General features: G+C 37.8%; 1 protein-coding gene and 1 non-coding gene across 2 annotated transcripts in view; one reads left to right on the plus strand and one right to left on the minus strand.

Annotated features, from left to right (window-relative positions):
• LOC134655325 (uncharacterized) overlaps positions 1-16597 on the minus strand; it is a 113820-nt gene that overhangs the window by 48349 nt on the left and 48874 nt on the right. The window contains exon 3 of the mRNA XM_063510776.1: positions 7098-7102. Coding sequence (XP_063366846.1) covers positions 7098-7102 — 5 coding nt within the window. The remainder of the gene's footprint in view (positions 1-7097; positions 7103-16597) is intronic.
• On the plus strand, positions 5997-6100 carry LOC134655569 (U6 spliceosomal RNA). The gene has a single exon (XR_010097446.1). It is a non-coding gene; the product is annotated as a U6 spliceosomal RNA (small nuclear RNA).

The raw sequence follows: 16597 nt of genomic DNA on the forward strand, positions 1-16597 counted from the left end.
AGCGTCTAACTGCAACTTTGATCGAGTAGATGTTATTAAACTGCCCCTCTACCCCTCCTCCTTACCAATTTTTAACCCCTGACGAATTCCCTTTTGAAAGGAATTCCCGCAAATAGGTAAATAAAGTAGGTATTCTATGTCGCGTTTCAGGTATTAAAAACATGCTTCTGTCCTAAACTTCATGAAAATCCTTTTAGACGTTTTTGCGTGACTAAGGTGTAAAATCTAGGCGCTTAACAAAAACCTTTATTCATTTGATATTGAAAGAAAACACTTTCAAAGCCCTATAATTTACGTTAACTTGGGCTTTTAATTTGTATCACAATTTTTAACCGACGAAAAAAACGGACGAGGTTCTCAAGTCGACGCGTATATTTTTAAAACCTTCAGCACTTATCATAAATCGTGATAATTATTCGTAATTTATATTACTTAATAAAATTGAATATCATTCGTGCACATAATAAAGTCTTCAATACGCAACTGGAGTATCGTACGCACTCCGAGAATAAACCGCAATAAGCGCAATAAGACGTCTTATTGAAACCACATGCGACCACGAATTTACTTCACACGTCCCATCGCCAGGAGTAGACGAACGGAGTAGAGTTACAGTTTCATTCATCGCGTGTCTCCTATGCTATTTGTCCGGAAAAAATTTGACGTTGGCAAAGTGCCCTGGCAGCAAAAGCCATTCTCACAAAAACATTTTCATACATGCTGACGATGCAACTTCGTTTGGCATAACATAAGTGGGGTTGGAGGTGGGTTGGAGATTGGAGTGACTCCGCGCTATGCGGCTATGGCATCGAGGACCAGACCATGGAGCTCATTAACCAGCAGTCCCACTCCGCGCATAGGTACTCGGGAAGCCCATATGATCTAATAGACTTTGACGCTTGATGCTGTGCAGTGGTTGCAAAACATGGATGTAGCCTTATGAAAATATCTATTCCACTATGTCGCTATAAATTATGACTGACGATATTTAATGTGACTTGTGAGACACGACTACAATACAAACATAGAAAATAAACTTATTTCATTTCTCTAATGTTTTCAGTTAGGTACTTACCGAATTTCAATATTTTCGGCAGCTGTAGGCCTAGCACATGATTGGCGCGACAGTATCTTGCGGCGAGATAAACTATTACGTACGGGTCTTTTTCTAACTATGTAATTTAAAGAGGGACTGGTAGTCTATCTCGCCGCGAGATACTGTCGCGCCGATCATGTGCTAGCCCGACTGTTTCAATAAGCAGTCAATGAATAACAAAGTGAGTACCTAATACATAATATAGAAAGAAGAAGAAGTGTTAATCTGTTTCGTTTCTTTATTCCTGTGCCATAATCCTGAACAAACCAACTAACCACAGAGCCATTAATACGAAATACTATCCTAAATACCATACGTTTGAGTTTGAAATTGAGTGAACTTTATTTACAGAACTTTATTACTCTTATTTTATTTTTCTACAGTCGTCATATAAACGGAAATGTACAGAAATAGAGTATATTAGTTGAACATGACAGTTGGTCCTTTGTGACTTGGATAATTTTCGTGCTGTCTTATTTTTCTTATTGTTTAGCATTATACGCTTTCACTATGATGATAATTTATGAATAGCCCCGTAACTCGATTGTATGGGCGGCTTTTTGGCGGGCTCATGTGACCCTTAATCTTAATAGATTAATTACCTACCGAACCATTCGCTACATCAATATAATTAAAGACCTACAATATCTAAAGCCATGTGTTTATGTAAATGGTAGTCCTTGGCCGTTTCCTCGTACCGTGGGAGACGTAAGCGTAAGGCCGCTGTAGGTCAAGGCGCCATTTAAATACTGGTTTTGTTTATGTCTATGTTAATTATGGAATCTGGGCACGGGCACGTTTGTCTGCGGGTTGTGGATGTGGGCCTACATTGGGGCCAAAGATATTAATCTAAGATATCTGTCTCTAACGGCAGATAGGGACAAACGACGATCATCAACTGATTAAGTTAGAAGCCGTTTATGAATAACGCCGTAAATCTTTACTACACAAAGGGAAACCATTGTACAAGAGCCATTTCCCAATAGTCAATCTTCGGACAAAGCGGAGGTTCAACAGGTTTAAAAGGTAAAGCAGTGAATGAAAAATTAAAATTAATTAAAAATGCAGTGGTCGAAAGATTCTAGAAAACACTATTGCATCATATTTATTTTATTTCCCACGTTTTCATAATACCATCCTGGCAAACTTCCCGCGCACACTCATATTTGTCAACAAACGATTCCTAACCTTAAATCAAAGATATAGAATACAAAATCGATCAGATCTAAAGTCAGTGTTGCCTCGAATACTGCGAGTTTTCTCGGAAATGCTTTTCAATGTCTTCATTCATCACGGATGATGCCGTGTTGGCAAAAAGTCATATATTCTTATCAGTTTCTTAGAGACTTAAGCCCTTTTGGTTTAGGGATCTAGTTTATCCATTGAGAATTTTCACGGAGTGACACGAAGTATTAAAGTTGATGACAAATATTAAGCGGGAAGCGAAGAAAAGCGTTTTTCAGGTTATTTGCATTTGGTGGAAGTAATGAGTTGGAACGTGTGTTTCAGCCTGTATTTTCACATTTAATTAGACACACCTGCCAAGTTTCAGGGTTGTACATGTTGCTAGGCGGCGCGCACGTTTTAGAATAGCTTAAGTAGGTAGCTGAAAAATGTGATTAAACAACTGTACCGATATTCGGAACCTAAAGTAATATATTGAGAGTGGCAACACTGTAGTTAGTCGTATTGTCCTTTTCTAGCATATACGTCCATCTCTCTCCCACACCCCCACCACTTCAGGCAGTTGCGTTTGACAATTTTGACAGTTAGAAACAAACGCAAATTACCTCATTGGCTTGCTGTTTTTCCATCTGGAAGGTCGTGAAGCTAAACTGCTGGTGAGTTTTTGAATTTGTACCCCAGTTTAGCTGACTATATTGAAAAACAGTTTCTAACGGCTTTTGCCGTTCGAAATAAATATTTAAATTTAGTTGTCCGTTAAACTATCTAGCAAATAAAAATGATCCGGAATAGTGATGTGCAAGTGTTTTCAAAGGCTGCCTGCGCGCACCGTGGCTATGCCAATGAAAATACTAAAACACATGGTAGAAAACACATCGAGCTGGTAAAGCGTGCACGTGTCACCATTATAATTTAATTTTATTAAGTCTCTTCCGAGTCTTGTTAGTTTAAATCTTTGTGTGTGTATAATAACGGTTGAAATTATATAATACTTAAATGGTGATGTGTGGAGGTATACCCTTTTAAGTGATTTGTGTTTTCGAATACGAATGGATCGGATAGTTAATGGGTCAATTTCTGAACACGATTTTTTTTCTGTCCGTGATGAAAATCGCGGGTTAGCATCAGATAATACTTACCATTTTTTTTTTACATAAAGAAGTCACACTTTCACACCGAGTTCCATATGAATTCACTGATTAGTTGGTTTTTAGAGTACACATAAAAATACCTAAAGGCTCAAATTACTACTCCCGTGCCCTGTCCGGAATCTACTTTTGAGCATAATGAAAAATCCTACGAAAAATTCTACATTAGTATCACTAATTTAGTGTCAAATACTTAAACTAGATGATATTTACTATCACTGAGCACATATACTATTAACTTCATTGTGGTAAATAACTTGTGATCGATGTTTAAATTTTGTCCGAGCGCGCGAGTAAAATTTCGTCGGCAAAACTCAAAGGGCTCTGACAGCCGACGTTTGTATTTGAACCGCCTCGTGTCCCGCCTCACCTGGACTGGCAGTATTCGGCTGTCTCTCAAAGCAAGCGGATGTAAGTCAAGCCGCGGCGTGTTCGAGCAAATCGCGTAAGTATTTCGGAATCCGGGTGGGCGACAATATTTTTCTAATTTCGATGCCCCTTATAAATTTTATTTTCCACATAGCTTTTCAATGACAATTGTCATATTTAGGAGCCCTTTATGTATCTTTATGTAAGCGATAACATAACAGTTTGGTCAAACACGATTTAAATTTTTGGCGAATTTTTTTATTACGAATTCTAATTTCCGTGCCCTAATTCCCATAGCAAATTTACCTAAAACAGCTGATTAAGTGGCACGGGAATTAGAAAGTATTACATATATTGTCAACAAATCTTTTATTCCGGCACTGTAAGTTAATTGGCAATGTTTACGTCATATTATTATTACATATATATATTGGCATTGAATATATATTATATGTAATAATAATACGACGTATATCTGTCTATTTTACATTTAAGGAAATCTTAAAGAATGCACAAAAATCTGTGAATAGTTTTTTAGTATAAGTACTATAGTACATACAGGATGGACCCGAATAACCCGGGCAATTTTAATACGTAAGGTAAGGTGGGGTAAGACGACACCGGGGTAAGACTATCACTTGTATGGAATCCTTGTACTGTTAGTCTTACCCCACCTTACCTTATTCATTGATCATATTATAACATTAAAATATTATATAAACATAAAACTATTTCTGGAATTATTACATATTATAATACCTGTACCTAAGGTTACATGAAACAAAATGAATCACATTTGCAATGTTTTGTTTTTGTAAATTTGACAGCTGACAGCGTATGCCGTATAAAGTTTAAATATCTGGGAGACCGAGCTTTGCTTGGAAAACATATACCTACCTACCTAAAAACTCAAAAATGCGCGTTTTTCCAGAGATAACACCTACCTAGATCGATTTTTCACTCCAGAAAACCCTCATATATGATCAAATTTCATCGAAATCGTTAGAGCCGTTTCCGAGATCCCCGAAATATATACAAGAATTGCTCGTTTAATAGATTAGTTGTTATAAATTAAACCGTAATACTATTAGATACCTTATTAGGGTTCCGTAGCCAAATGGCAAAAAACGGAACCCTTATGGATTCGTCATGTCTGTCTGTCTGTGATAGTCTTACCCCGGTGATAGTCTTACCCCACCTTACCTCATATGTGGTTAAACAATTTTTTGTGTTATGAATTTATGAAGGCAGCATATTCGATTTCTTCAGATTAACTTACACAATAACTTCTTCTCTCTGTGCCCCTATTTATATCTTAGTATCATTTCCTATACGGCCATATACCAGATCATACACCTTGTACCTATCTACATGCAGATACATAATGACACTTTTTAATGAATAGTTTTGTATGTAAGGCGGACATGTTTACGCTACTACTCAAAGTATTGTTGTGAAATATGTATATTTTACTAAGAAAGAGAGATTAGTTGCCATTAAAATCAAGGAAACGATTAGTCAAATACGTAGTTTTTAGTGTATCATACTTTCGTAGATTTGTCGTCCGAAACTAAAATTAAAGAAGATATTATGTTCGATGCCGCTTCAGTATGGTTGAAGTATATTATTGTAGATTAAAATATACATAAATAATAGTTTTAACTACCAAAATAAGCTAAGAAAACAATTCCTGTGCCATGTTCTAATTTCCGTGCTAGTAAAATCTAATTCCCATGGACACACTAATTCCCGTGCCCTGACCAAAATTTTAAATTGAAATAACTTTTATAGTTTTATGAATTTTTTTACCCCATAAGAAAATTAATGTTTATTATATTTTTTATCAAATTATCAGCATAATTTTTTTTGTGTAATGTTGGTATTTCAAAATTCCATGGGAATTAGACAAAAATGCTCGTTTGGTGAAATTGACCCTAATACGTGTTACGTAGAACCTACGTATTAAGGTAGAAGCTTATAGACGTGTAGGTTTTTTATCTGTCCAAGTATCTATCAGCAATTTATCTTTTTATCCCGTTCCGGGTTAATATAATATTGCAAAATTAATTTTTTGGTAATAAACTTGCTGATAAATAACGTGTACCCGAATAGGAGTCGACGATATTTCCGCTCTAAGGGACACAAGGTAACGAACAAACCTACATCGCAAACATTGCATTTATTTTTGTGGAAAGTGAGTACTTCGGCAGTACATAAACTTAAATCTGACTAGACATAGAGAGAGATTAGCATGGCTCTGCGCAAGAATGACATGCGAATTCGTGAAGTATTTCACTCTGTATCTATCAACTTATATCTCTCCAACTAGATCTTTGATTTATGTAGGTAGGTACCTACTTAAATATATAACTTAGCAGGTACTTACAGCTTTAAAGGTTAAGGAAAAGAACTCTTGCATGTAGGTGCTATATGTGCTTGTGTTATTTTGAATTTGAATAACTTGATTATTAATTCTATACGTAACTACATACAAGAGGGTCAATTCTTAAGCCTACTTACCTACCTACATAAATAGTACACTTAAATTAAACGTTTCAAATAAAATCGGAAGCCTGTGACATGGAAGGGCATTAACGATACGGGAATCTTTAGATTGATTCATTGACGAAGACGCATGGTTTGGTTCATATTGTCAAATTATATTAGTTAACTGTAGAGTTAAAGTTTAGTTTTGGCAAATCTGCACGTCACCGTGAATGACACTTTCTAAAAGTGCCTGTTAAAGCCTGCGTAAAGCCTTTCACCTTGTCGAGCAAGGAACCCGCAACTTAGGGAATATTACCCATAAACTCAGGGTATTTGATTTGAATGATACTTATTCTTAAACTTACGTTTGTTATGGTTCCACCTGCTAAGGTGCGCCTAAGAGAATCTTTTATTCGTTCACAAACTAACGTCAAGTTATTTGTGATGAAACCAATATATTATGTACCTATCTAAACCTGCGCAAGGCTGCCATGTTTACACCTGCGTAAGGTGTGCCAAAAGAATCTTTGATTCGTTCACAAACTAACGTCAAGTTATTTGTGATGAAACCAATATATTATGTACCTATCTAAACCTGCGCAAGGCTGCCATGTTTACACCTGCGTAAGGTGTGCCAAAAGAATCTTTGATTCGTTCACAAACTGACGTCAAGTTATTGATGATGATATTATAACCTATGTAAGCCTGCGCAAGGCACGTCAGACATGTTCACAGAAATATAAATGATATGGTCATAACACAGGCGTGCGAGTAGACCACAATCACAAAAATATTACAAAGATTAAGTTGTAAATATCTCTTTTTAGAGAAAGTAAAAATGGTTTAAAATAATGTTTTGGGTAAAAATCAGTCGAAATAGGCAAGGCTTCGTTATTAGAGTTTTCATTTTTGTTTACCAATCTATTTCAAGGGTCCCGAACACCCTATTGGCTAAACCCGAAATTGGGCTAATTAACTGTGGTAAAAGTGAAAACTGCTTTCCATTTACATAACATTTCTAAAATTATAATAGGTAAAATAAAAACCTAAGATTCCAGGCCTATCTCGACTCATTTTTATTTTAAAGATGAAAAAATCTTTGCACCCTAATATAAAATTGTGGTCTGGAGACGCTAAGCCTCATAACTTGGGTGGCATAGATAATACTAAGAGATTTAGTCACCTAATTTCGACTATAAGCCCAGGCAGAATATTGATAATTAGAATAAGGAGTGGTCAATCCTCCAAGGTCCATACAATCTGTGGACTCTAATTAAATCAGGCTCGGTAAGCTCACGACACGACAGAGCTTACGATTCCATTCTGAAATAAGCTATGTTTACAATATATATTACCCATGGTGTGAAACAAACAGCCTGCTCAAGGTGTACAAAGGGTCCGTTTAACGGCCCTATAAACATCTACAAACCTTTGAAGTCTAGGCCTGCTACAATATGACAGACTAGAAATAAATACATATGATCCCAATGTAAGAGCAGCTCACAGTTGCATAAATTATATTTGGCTGGAGAGCACTTGTCTTTCAGTTAACATGTTTACGAGTACCTACCTATGTACACGACATGACCAAGGTTACCTACCTTTTTACATAATTATTATATCCCTGACTGCCATGGTATATTAGGAAAATTATCATGTGCTGGCGGTGCTGCACAAGCATGTTTGAAATAAAATATACAAAACTGGCCTAACGGGCGTTTATGAATTATGTATTTTACACCCTTGTGTCTGTATTGTGACCCTGGAAGTTTTAAACCACCTGTATCGTAAGTGCTCCTATGCACGGATTAAGTTTATAATAAACTACCCATGCCCTAACCTCAAGGGCAAGTGCTTCTATGCACGGACCAGATACTGTTATCACTTATTTCACTTATCATGACTTGTCATAGTTTGATACTACACGTTTAATAAATTTAAGACCGTGGAATGTACCCACTACAAAAGGTTTTTAAAAATAGTGACTGAATGGTTTGCACGAACGGTTCTAGCACAGTTTCTGGGCGGTCACGTCTAGGGCATGACCCTCTAGTTCTCAATTTATACAAAATTATAGCATTGTGATACTGTTCGCTTTGCACAATAAAATAGGGGAACAGGAGCACGCCTTGCGAAAAGGCGAAGCTATTTTGAAACGCAAACCTTTCAAAAATAGATTGAAATATATAAATAATTATGTTTTTGGTGTGGAACATGTAATTGTACACCCAAACAAATGCGATCATTTATTATATGTTAGCAAAACTCTGCCAAAGTGTTAGTCTGTCTCTACAGTGTAACCTGAAGGCATGAATGCACATGAATCTCTTGAAACATGGTGGATTAACTAATTTACACCCCGTCTGTGTCTTGCTCCTACCAAATCCACAAGTTGAGGACCTCAACCTATCTAGGCACCCTTCTTGCTCGAGACCTGAAAAAATAATCTCATGCAGTCAAGTGTCGGAAAACCAGGTCCACACTCTTAGCACTACCGTGAATATATCTAAGAAGTCTGTATACTGCCTTCCAGGAGGCGGGATGTTAATAGACTAGCCTATATAGTAGGCCAGAGATATAGTATACAAAAGCACACTGGCCCAAATCCAGTAATATTATATGCACTTCAGAATACAAAATAATTGACTATTCTGCGTATATTTGATATCAAAAAGTTACAATTACCTACCCTTAGGTCATAAGGAGGATAAATATACATAAATATCAAATATATTCGACAAAGTGTTGACCCTAGCATTGGATAAAATAGGTTCCTCTTAAACGGCATCTGCGCTGTTGGCTTTGGGCCCACGGGTGCCCGGCAAAAGGTCGGGGACCCCATGGTTCCGCACAGTTATTGCAAATAATGTAAAATCACAAAATAAACACAAATTTTCATTTTGGTTAAACACACATATGCGATGAGCTAAGGTTTCGAATTAAGTACCTTATTCTTAATCTGGAAAGAGAAGACTGAATATTCAGAATTAAGCTATGTCTATGAATGGTTTACATAAATTAAGCCACTTTAGCGTTCAGAAACAATCAAGTTTATGTCTACTAGTAGGCACCAGATAAGGTAAACTACTCATACTGCATATATAGACAACAATGAGTACAATTAAGGTCACTTGATGATAGCTAAACATGAATATAAGCAGAATGAGCTGCACCTATACAAATATCATTGATAAAGCTCTGTGGCAATTCTACATTTACCATTTGAACGCCAAGAGCACCAAAAAGCGTCGTAACTAGTGCCCACATGAGTATTATGATATGGCTTAAGCTCTCAAAGTAACCTTCACAATTTTAAGTAAGGTTTGTTTAAGTCCATTAGCTCGCGTTCGCGTTAGTAAAGCGTACAAACGATTAAATGCATTTTATAGCTATAACCAAATAAATAGCTCACACTGGCTCACAGTCATTAAAAGAATTCAGTAAAATCATTAAAAGTATTCCCTATGACATTTTATTAAGTACCTACCCAATATTAACTTTGTGGGTAGTGATAGTGATATAACGAATATTTAAAATATTCGTCTACTTAATCCTAAGGGATTCTGGAAATAAGAAAGGTCTTGTCCTTGTTATATCCTGCAACTGCTTACCTTACTAGATAATTGTTATCAAATTTGTCAATAATTGGGAGTTATAAATAAAAACTACTCGAGTACTTTATGATTTTTATCTTTTCATATTTTAATTACATCACTCCATATCACAGATGTTGTATGCTCCCTGAAGAGTAGACTGACTTATCTTCTTTTACATAGTCTCACATACATATAATTAAGTACTATAGCACCCTTGTGGTGACTCACTTATTTTCGTTGAAAATTTATAAGTACCTACATTAAATAAGTATATAAAATGGAAAGAGAATGGAATGGAAGAGTTGTGGGCTTGTTTTAAACCATATAATGATTTGTTAAGTTTACATACCATATTTTCTCCATGAGGAAGTCCTTCTGGTGGAGCCATGTATATGGTCTCTTCAAGCTCGCCATAGAGAAAAGCTGTCTCGACATCTAGTTGGACCATCTTGAGATTTTGTTGAACGGCTAGAGAGAGTAATAACCGAATTGAATCATACCTTACAGTTGGTGCGAAGGTTTCTTGGTAATCAATACCTGCTGTCTGTGAAAATCCTTTCGCGCACAAGCGTGATTTGTAACGCTGACCAGTTGGTTCTTCTTTGATGCGGAACACCCATTTGCATCCTATAACTTTTGCATTTGGGGGTTTTTCTACCAATGTCCAGGTATTGTGTTCATCATGGGAATCTAATTCTTCTTTTATAGATTTTCTCCACTTTTCTGCAGCAAGTGATTTAATTGCTTGTTTATATGTTTCAGGAACATTTTCCGTAGGTTCTTCGTCATAGCACAGGTAAGTATTTTCTTCTAACTTGTTTGTACCCATATTCTTTCTAGGTCTCAGCTCCATCTTATTGACTGCAGTTATATCCAGAGTTGTATCAGGTGCATAATCACTTTCTGAGGTAGACCTGTTCTCACATACTGTATCATATGAGCTGTCTAGACTTGTGACATCGGTGTCACTGACACTTTCATTTGATTCTTCCTGGATATTATTATTTTCTGTCGGGTCACTTGAAGATAGTTCTAAAAGAACGTAATCTCTTTTCACAGTAGATTCTAGAAATATAGCATCTCTGCTCTTTATTACTGTAGTGGTATCTGGTACTATAAATCGGTAGCCCTTGGTATGATCACAATATCCAATAAAGATCATCTTGAGTGCTTTGGGGTCCCACTTCTTACGTTTCTCCTTGGGCAGGTGGACCATAGCTTCACAGCCAAATATGCGCAAGTGTTTCACATTCGGCTTTTGTCCAGACCACATTTCTTCAGGAGTTTTGAATGATAAAGACTTAGTTGGAGAGCGGTTGATCACATAAGCAGCGGTGTGTACTGCATCAGCCCAATATTTCTTTGGTAAATTGGCATTCTGAAGCATACATCTTGCTCGTTCCACAAGGCTTCTATTCATTCTCTCTGATAATCCATTGCTTTGTGGGCTATACGGTGTGGTTGTTTGGTGTATGATACCTGCACCTTTTAAGTAGTCAGAGAAGTTTTTGTTAACATATTCGGTTCCACCATCGGTACGAATCACCTTGATCCTGACATTGAGCTGGTTCTCAACTTCGTTTCTAAATTCTTTAAATTTTTCTAGAGCTTCTGACTTGTTCCTGAGAAAGTACACGTACACTTTCTTTGAGTAGTCATCAATAAATGTAATAAAATATTTTGCTCCGCCAAGCGTCTGAGTTTCCATAGGTCCACATAGATCAGAGTGAACCACTTCAAGCAAACTTTTAGCTTTTGGCCCTTCACTTTTAAAAGGTAATCGAGTCTGTTTACCTTCTTGGCATGTTATGCATGTCACATTTTCTGTTTTCGCCGAGAAAATTACATGATCAGTATTTTCTGTCATTTTCTTTAGACTCTGAAAGTTGAGGTGCCCCATTCTCTGGTGCCACAAGTAAGTATCTTCTTGTTCTGCAACGTCAGACATGCATGCATAGCCTTTTCCAGGCATATCTAGCCTGTACATGTTGTTGATATGGGTGCCTGTTGCTACTATCTGACCTCTATTGTTTATAATAGTACACCCGTTGTTATCAAAATTTACTTTGCCACCAGTTTTTGCAATTTCACTCACTGACAGGAGATTGTTAGCAAGATCAGGAGTATAGAGCACATTTGTAAAAAGCACCTTGTTTGCTTTACCTTTATCATCATATGTGTCTAAAGTTAATTGCCCTGCGCCCTGCACGGATAACACTTCCTTGTTGGCAACCTTTATATTATTTATCGGAGGAGCAACTACATTCTGTAGCAAATTTCTGTGCTTTGTAAGATGATAAGCTGCTCCTGAGTCTACATACCACACATCATCTTGACTTGATGTAGCTATAAACACAGCAGCATATGATGCACTGCTCTGCTTATGACGCTGTGTATCCTTGGGCTTTTCCTTGCATTCGGGGCTTTTATGGCCGTATTTATTACAGGAATAGCATCTTGGCCCTTTAGACTGCTTCTTGTGGCCTCTGTGCAGCTTCTTGCTTGCGACAAATACTGAAGCTGAGGAGTCGGTCTCCATACATCTAACATCTTGCAATAATTTTGCTTTTACAGAATCTGAGGTTATTTTCACGCCGGAGCTTTCAATAGCTATGATCATAGGCTGGTATGACTCAGGTAGACCAGAGAGTAGCAATGTTCCGAGCCACTCGTCATCTACCTTGAAGCCTATGTTCCGGAGCTTATGGGCAGTATTCATTATTTTGCTCACATATTCTTCTACATTTTGACATCCGGTTAACGAGGTATTGCAGAGATCACGCAGTAAGCCGACTTTGCGTGTCAGCCCAGAGTCGTCGAACACTTTTGACAAGTTCTCCCATACTTCTTTGGCGGTGCCGGCCTCTTGAATATGTACATAGTTTGTAGGATCAACTAGAAGGATTATCTTCGTTTTTGCTTTTGTGTCTCGTTTTGTAGGTATTACAGCGTCTGCCGCCGGTTCAACACAATCCCACAACTCTTCGTGTTGAAGGTAAGTTTTTACCGCAAATCGCCATGTAGCATAATTCTCACGGCCGGTTAGTTTTTCAATTAATGCCATTTGATTATTTGATGCCATTTTTCAAACACTTTTTACGAAGAAACAATTGCAAGTCACGAAATTTTCTTGTCAGTTCAATTTACACGTTTTTATTCTTTTGCACTGAGAGTTTTGCACTGCCTTCTTTTCTAGGCTTTACTGGGCCCATAACCTGATAAATGAAACGAAAATTAACAGGAATCTAGTAGAGATTGCTTTAATTTTAGGAAAAAACTATTGTAAAATACATGTGCCACGGAGTACAAGAATATGAAGTGACATTGACATGAGAACCGTCAAGTGTGAGACGGATTCAAATAAGGCGCGAAATTCGAAATTTAAAATAAACATTTAACAAAGTTAGTATCATAATATAATGGTATATAAAATTGTATGCTTTACTAAATACCTCTCTCCTCACATGTATTAAAATAAAGGGTGTACTACATAATTAATTAATTAATTAAACACTCCTAATAAAATAATATTACATATACATAATATGTAAGTACATGTATAATCACATTGGCTTGGCGTCTTCCCACCACCAGGCGATAACAAACACGTCTCAATATATTACTTTAGGTTCCGAATATCGGTACAGTTGTTTAATGACAGCGTTTTACACAAAAATAAAACGCTAATTAAATAACTTACCATATTCGGAACCTAAAGTTTTAATCCTGCCTGGTGTAAATATGTATAATTTTGAGACAATGAGGTAATTTGCGTTTGTTTCTAACTGTCAAAATTGTCAAACGCAACTGCCTGAAGTGGTGGGGGTGTGGGAGAGAGATGGACGTATATGCTAGAAAAGGACAATACGACTAACTACAGTGTTGCCACTCTCAATATATTACTTTAGGTTCCGAATATGGTAAGTTATTTAATTAGCGTTTTATTTTTGTGTAAAACGCTGTCATTGAATTAATTTTCGGGATTTGAACCGAGACTATTGTACCTACCCGTGACCTACTGATATATAGGTCCTATAGGAAAAATAATATAGGTACTTAGGTATATTTATCTATCTTTTGCTATGTCTTTACTCTTTACCCCTGGGTATTAACCCATTTTTAGCAACGAAAACTATAGTACCAGACATAAGTACGATTGTATGGCGCCGGCTACGTTCGTGCCGTTTCGTGTGACTCTTAATTAAAACGTTTGCAGCATCATTTTATACCATTCTGAGTGTACCCTCTACGAAACTACCGCCTCGTCTGCCATGAGTGCCATGTTATAAAAAGCTAGAACCAAGGACTTCTACCAGTAGGTAAGTAGCTTATTGTTTATTGTTTCCCATTTACCATTAATATTATTACAACATTTATCATTAGCAATAACAGCTATTTTACGATTCATTTCGAACAGTTCTTGGTACTACGCACGCAAATAAAACCGAATGCATTTGTTTATAGCAACAGCTATAATGGTTTTCAAACCTCAGGAATATCGCATACTAATTTTGATACATTGCGGCGTTTGATCGATCGATTTAATTAGTTGCTCAGCAGTCGCCAATGTATCGAAAATCGCGTGCAATTATCGTAGCCAGTGGAACCCATAAAACGAGTGATTTCATAAACCGATTGCCCTGAGTTACAGTGTTGCTCTATAAAATCCAAGGTAAGTAAGGTGTCGGTTGGCAGGGATATCTGTCGTGTAGGTATCTCATTATCTAATGATAATGTTATAGGCAGTAAATAATGTCATCATTACTTCTCTATGTCATTACCAAAGGCTTCAGATGATCCGATTATGATATTCCTACTACCTATTATTATAAATGCGAATTGCGAAAGTAACTTTGTCTGTCTGTTACAGTGTTACAGGTTACCTCTTCACGGTTAAACCGCTGAACCGATTTAGAAGAAATATGGTAAGGAGATAGTTTTACAGCATCGTCACACAGGCGCGTTTTCCGGGCGGCGCGTGAGCGGGGCGCGCCGCTTTTACATATAAAACGCTCACGCCCCGCTCACGCGCTGCCCCGCGCCCGGAAATCGCGCTTGTGTGACGAAGCCTTTAGGCCCTGGAAAGGACACCAGTTTCGGGCAGAAGCCGCAGAAGGTAGTACGTATACATATAAATGAGCGAGACGCGAGATACACTGCATAATAAAATCAAATTGAGATCAATTAGTCCAGCGCCAGATCGAATGCAGCTCCTAATCGAAGACTCACGATTGACGAATCTTCGACTTAAAAATACGTACCTAAGGGTCGGGTGCACCAAACCGTCTGTCACCGTTAAACCGTTCGCTAAATTTTATTGTATGGGAAGTTTCATAGATCTCTGCTGCGTGACGTTGATCGTCTGTTAATTGTGGTTAGTGCATCTGGCCCTAACTTACTTGTTTTAGCACGTGAACCGTTGAGTTTCGAACTCGTTTGCTTGTTACAATGTACAAATTTTTTAAATCATACATAATTTACAGAATGAATATGTGCAGCGCTCGCAGCGCCCTCTATTGGCGGAGCTCCAGCCTCCACCATTAATTAGGCATGAATATCACTTGTTCTGCAGCTGCTGTTGTTACACTTGCTACGCTGACTCACACGCTTAAGAGCGAATTACGGAAAGTGTTCCGTACCTTAGTATACTGATATCCAGAATTAGAAAGTAAACTTTCAGCTTTTCACGAGAAGCCACGTACATCACTATGATTTAACTTTTGGAATACACGCCTCATGCTAGCATGCTTTTGACATGGCCAATATCATGTCAATAGCATGGGGAGCTCGCAAACTCCCCATGCTAGCGATGGTATGTAACCAGCCTGGCTAGCACAGTGCCGCGACGGTATCTCGCACGCGGGATAGATTACCCGTCCCTAGGAAAGGGTAGTCTATCACGCGGGCGGCGGGCGAGATACTGTCGCGCGGCTCCTGTGCTAACTTGCTAAGCCTGCAGCTTCTTATAAACTTCTTATCTGAGAAGTGGATTTAAAAGAGTTTAGACGCTTTTGAGTATTTAAGTGCTCCTAATTAAGTTCGAGAGTAATAGAGAGTCAGATAATGGGATTTTGATTACCTATCGCGGAAGGCCCAGCGCGAAGGGTCGGTTGCACCAAACCGTCTGTGACATGTCTGTGACTGTTCAAGGTTAAGGATATGAAGTTTCATAGATCTCTGCTGCGTGACGTTGATCAGTCTGCTAACCGTGGTTGGTGTAAGTGGGCCTAAGTCTTTTAAAAACGATTAACACCTAACATACGCTAAACTCCAAGGGCAACGTGTATGGCCCTTATAAAATTTCACGACACATGCCACCGTTGCCCTTTACCCAGCCCAAAATCAACGCACCTAGGGCATAATAAGTAGCACGAAACGCATTATGACGGGTGACCTTTATAATGGCCTGTAGCATGCTGAGAATGTTATAAAATTTCGACTTTAGTACAGTACCTTAAAGTTGTGATTAGAAAACAAAAATTAAATAAGATATGAGCTTGCGAAAGTTAGGTCGTTTAGCCTCGGTCACCCTACAATCGCAATTCTCGGAACTAGCGTGTCGCCACGGCCTCGTATGCCAAAATTTGTCTACACCCGGCATCCACTAAGCACTGTACAACGTACAACATAGGCACATTTGTATCCATCATGTACCTATCAAAATAATATTGAAACTAATTGTTATCAATTTTATGTAAGGATTCCATAACAGTTAT

The sequence above is a fragment of the Cydia amplana genome, chromosome 16 (assembly GCF_948474715.1).
Source record: "Cydia amplana chromosome 16, ilCydAmpl1.1, whole genome shotgun sequence".
In the NCBI taxonomy this organism is placed as follows: Eukaryota; Metazoa; Arthropoda; class Insecta; order Lepidoptera; family Tortricidae; genus Cydia; species Cydia amplana.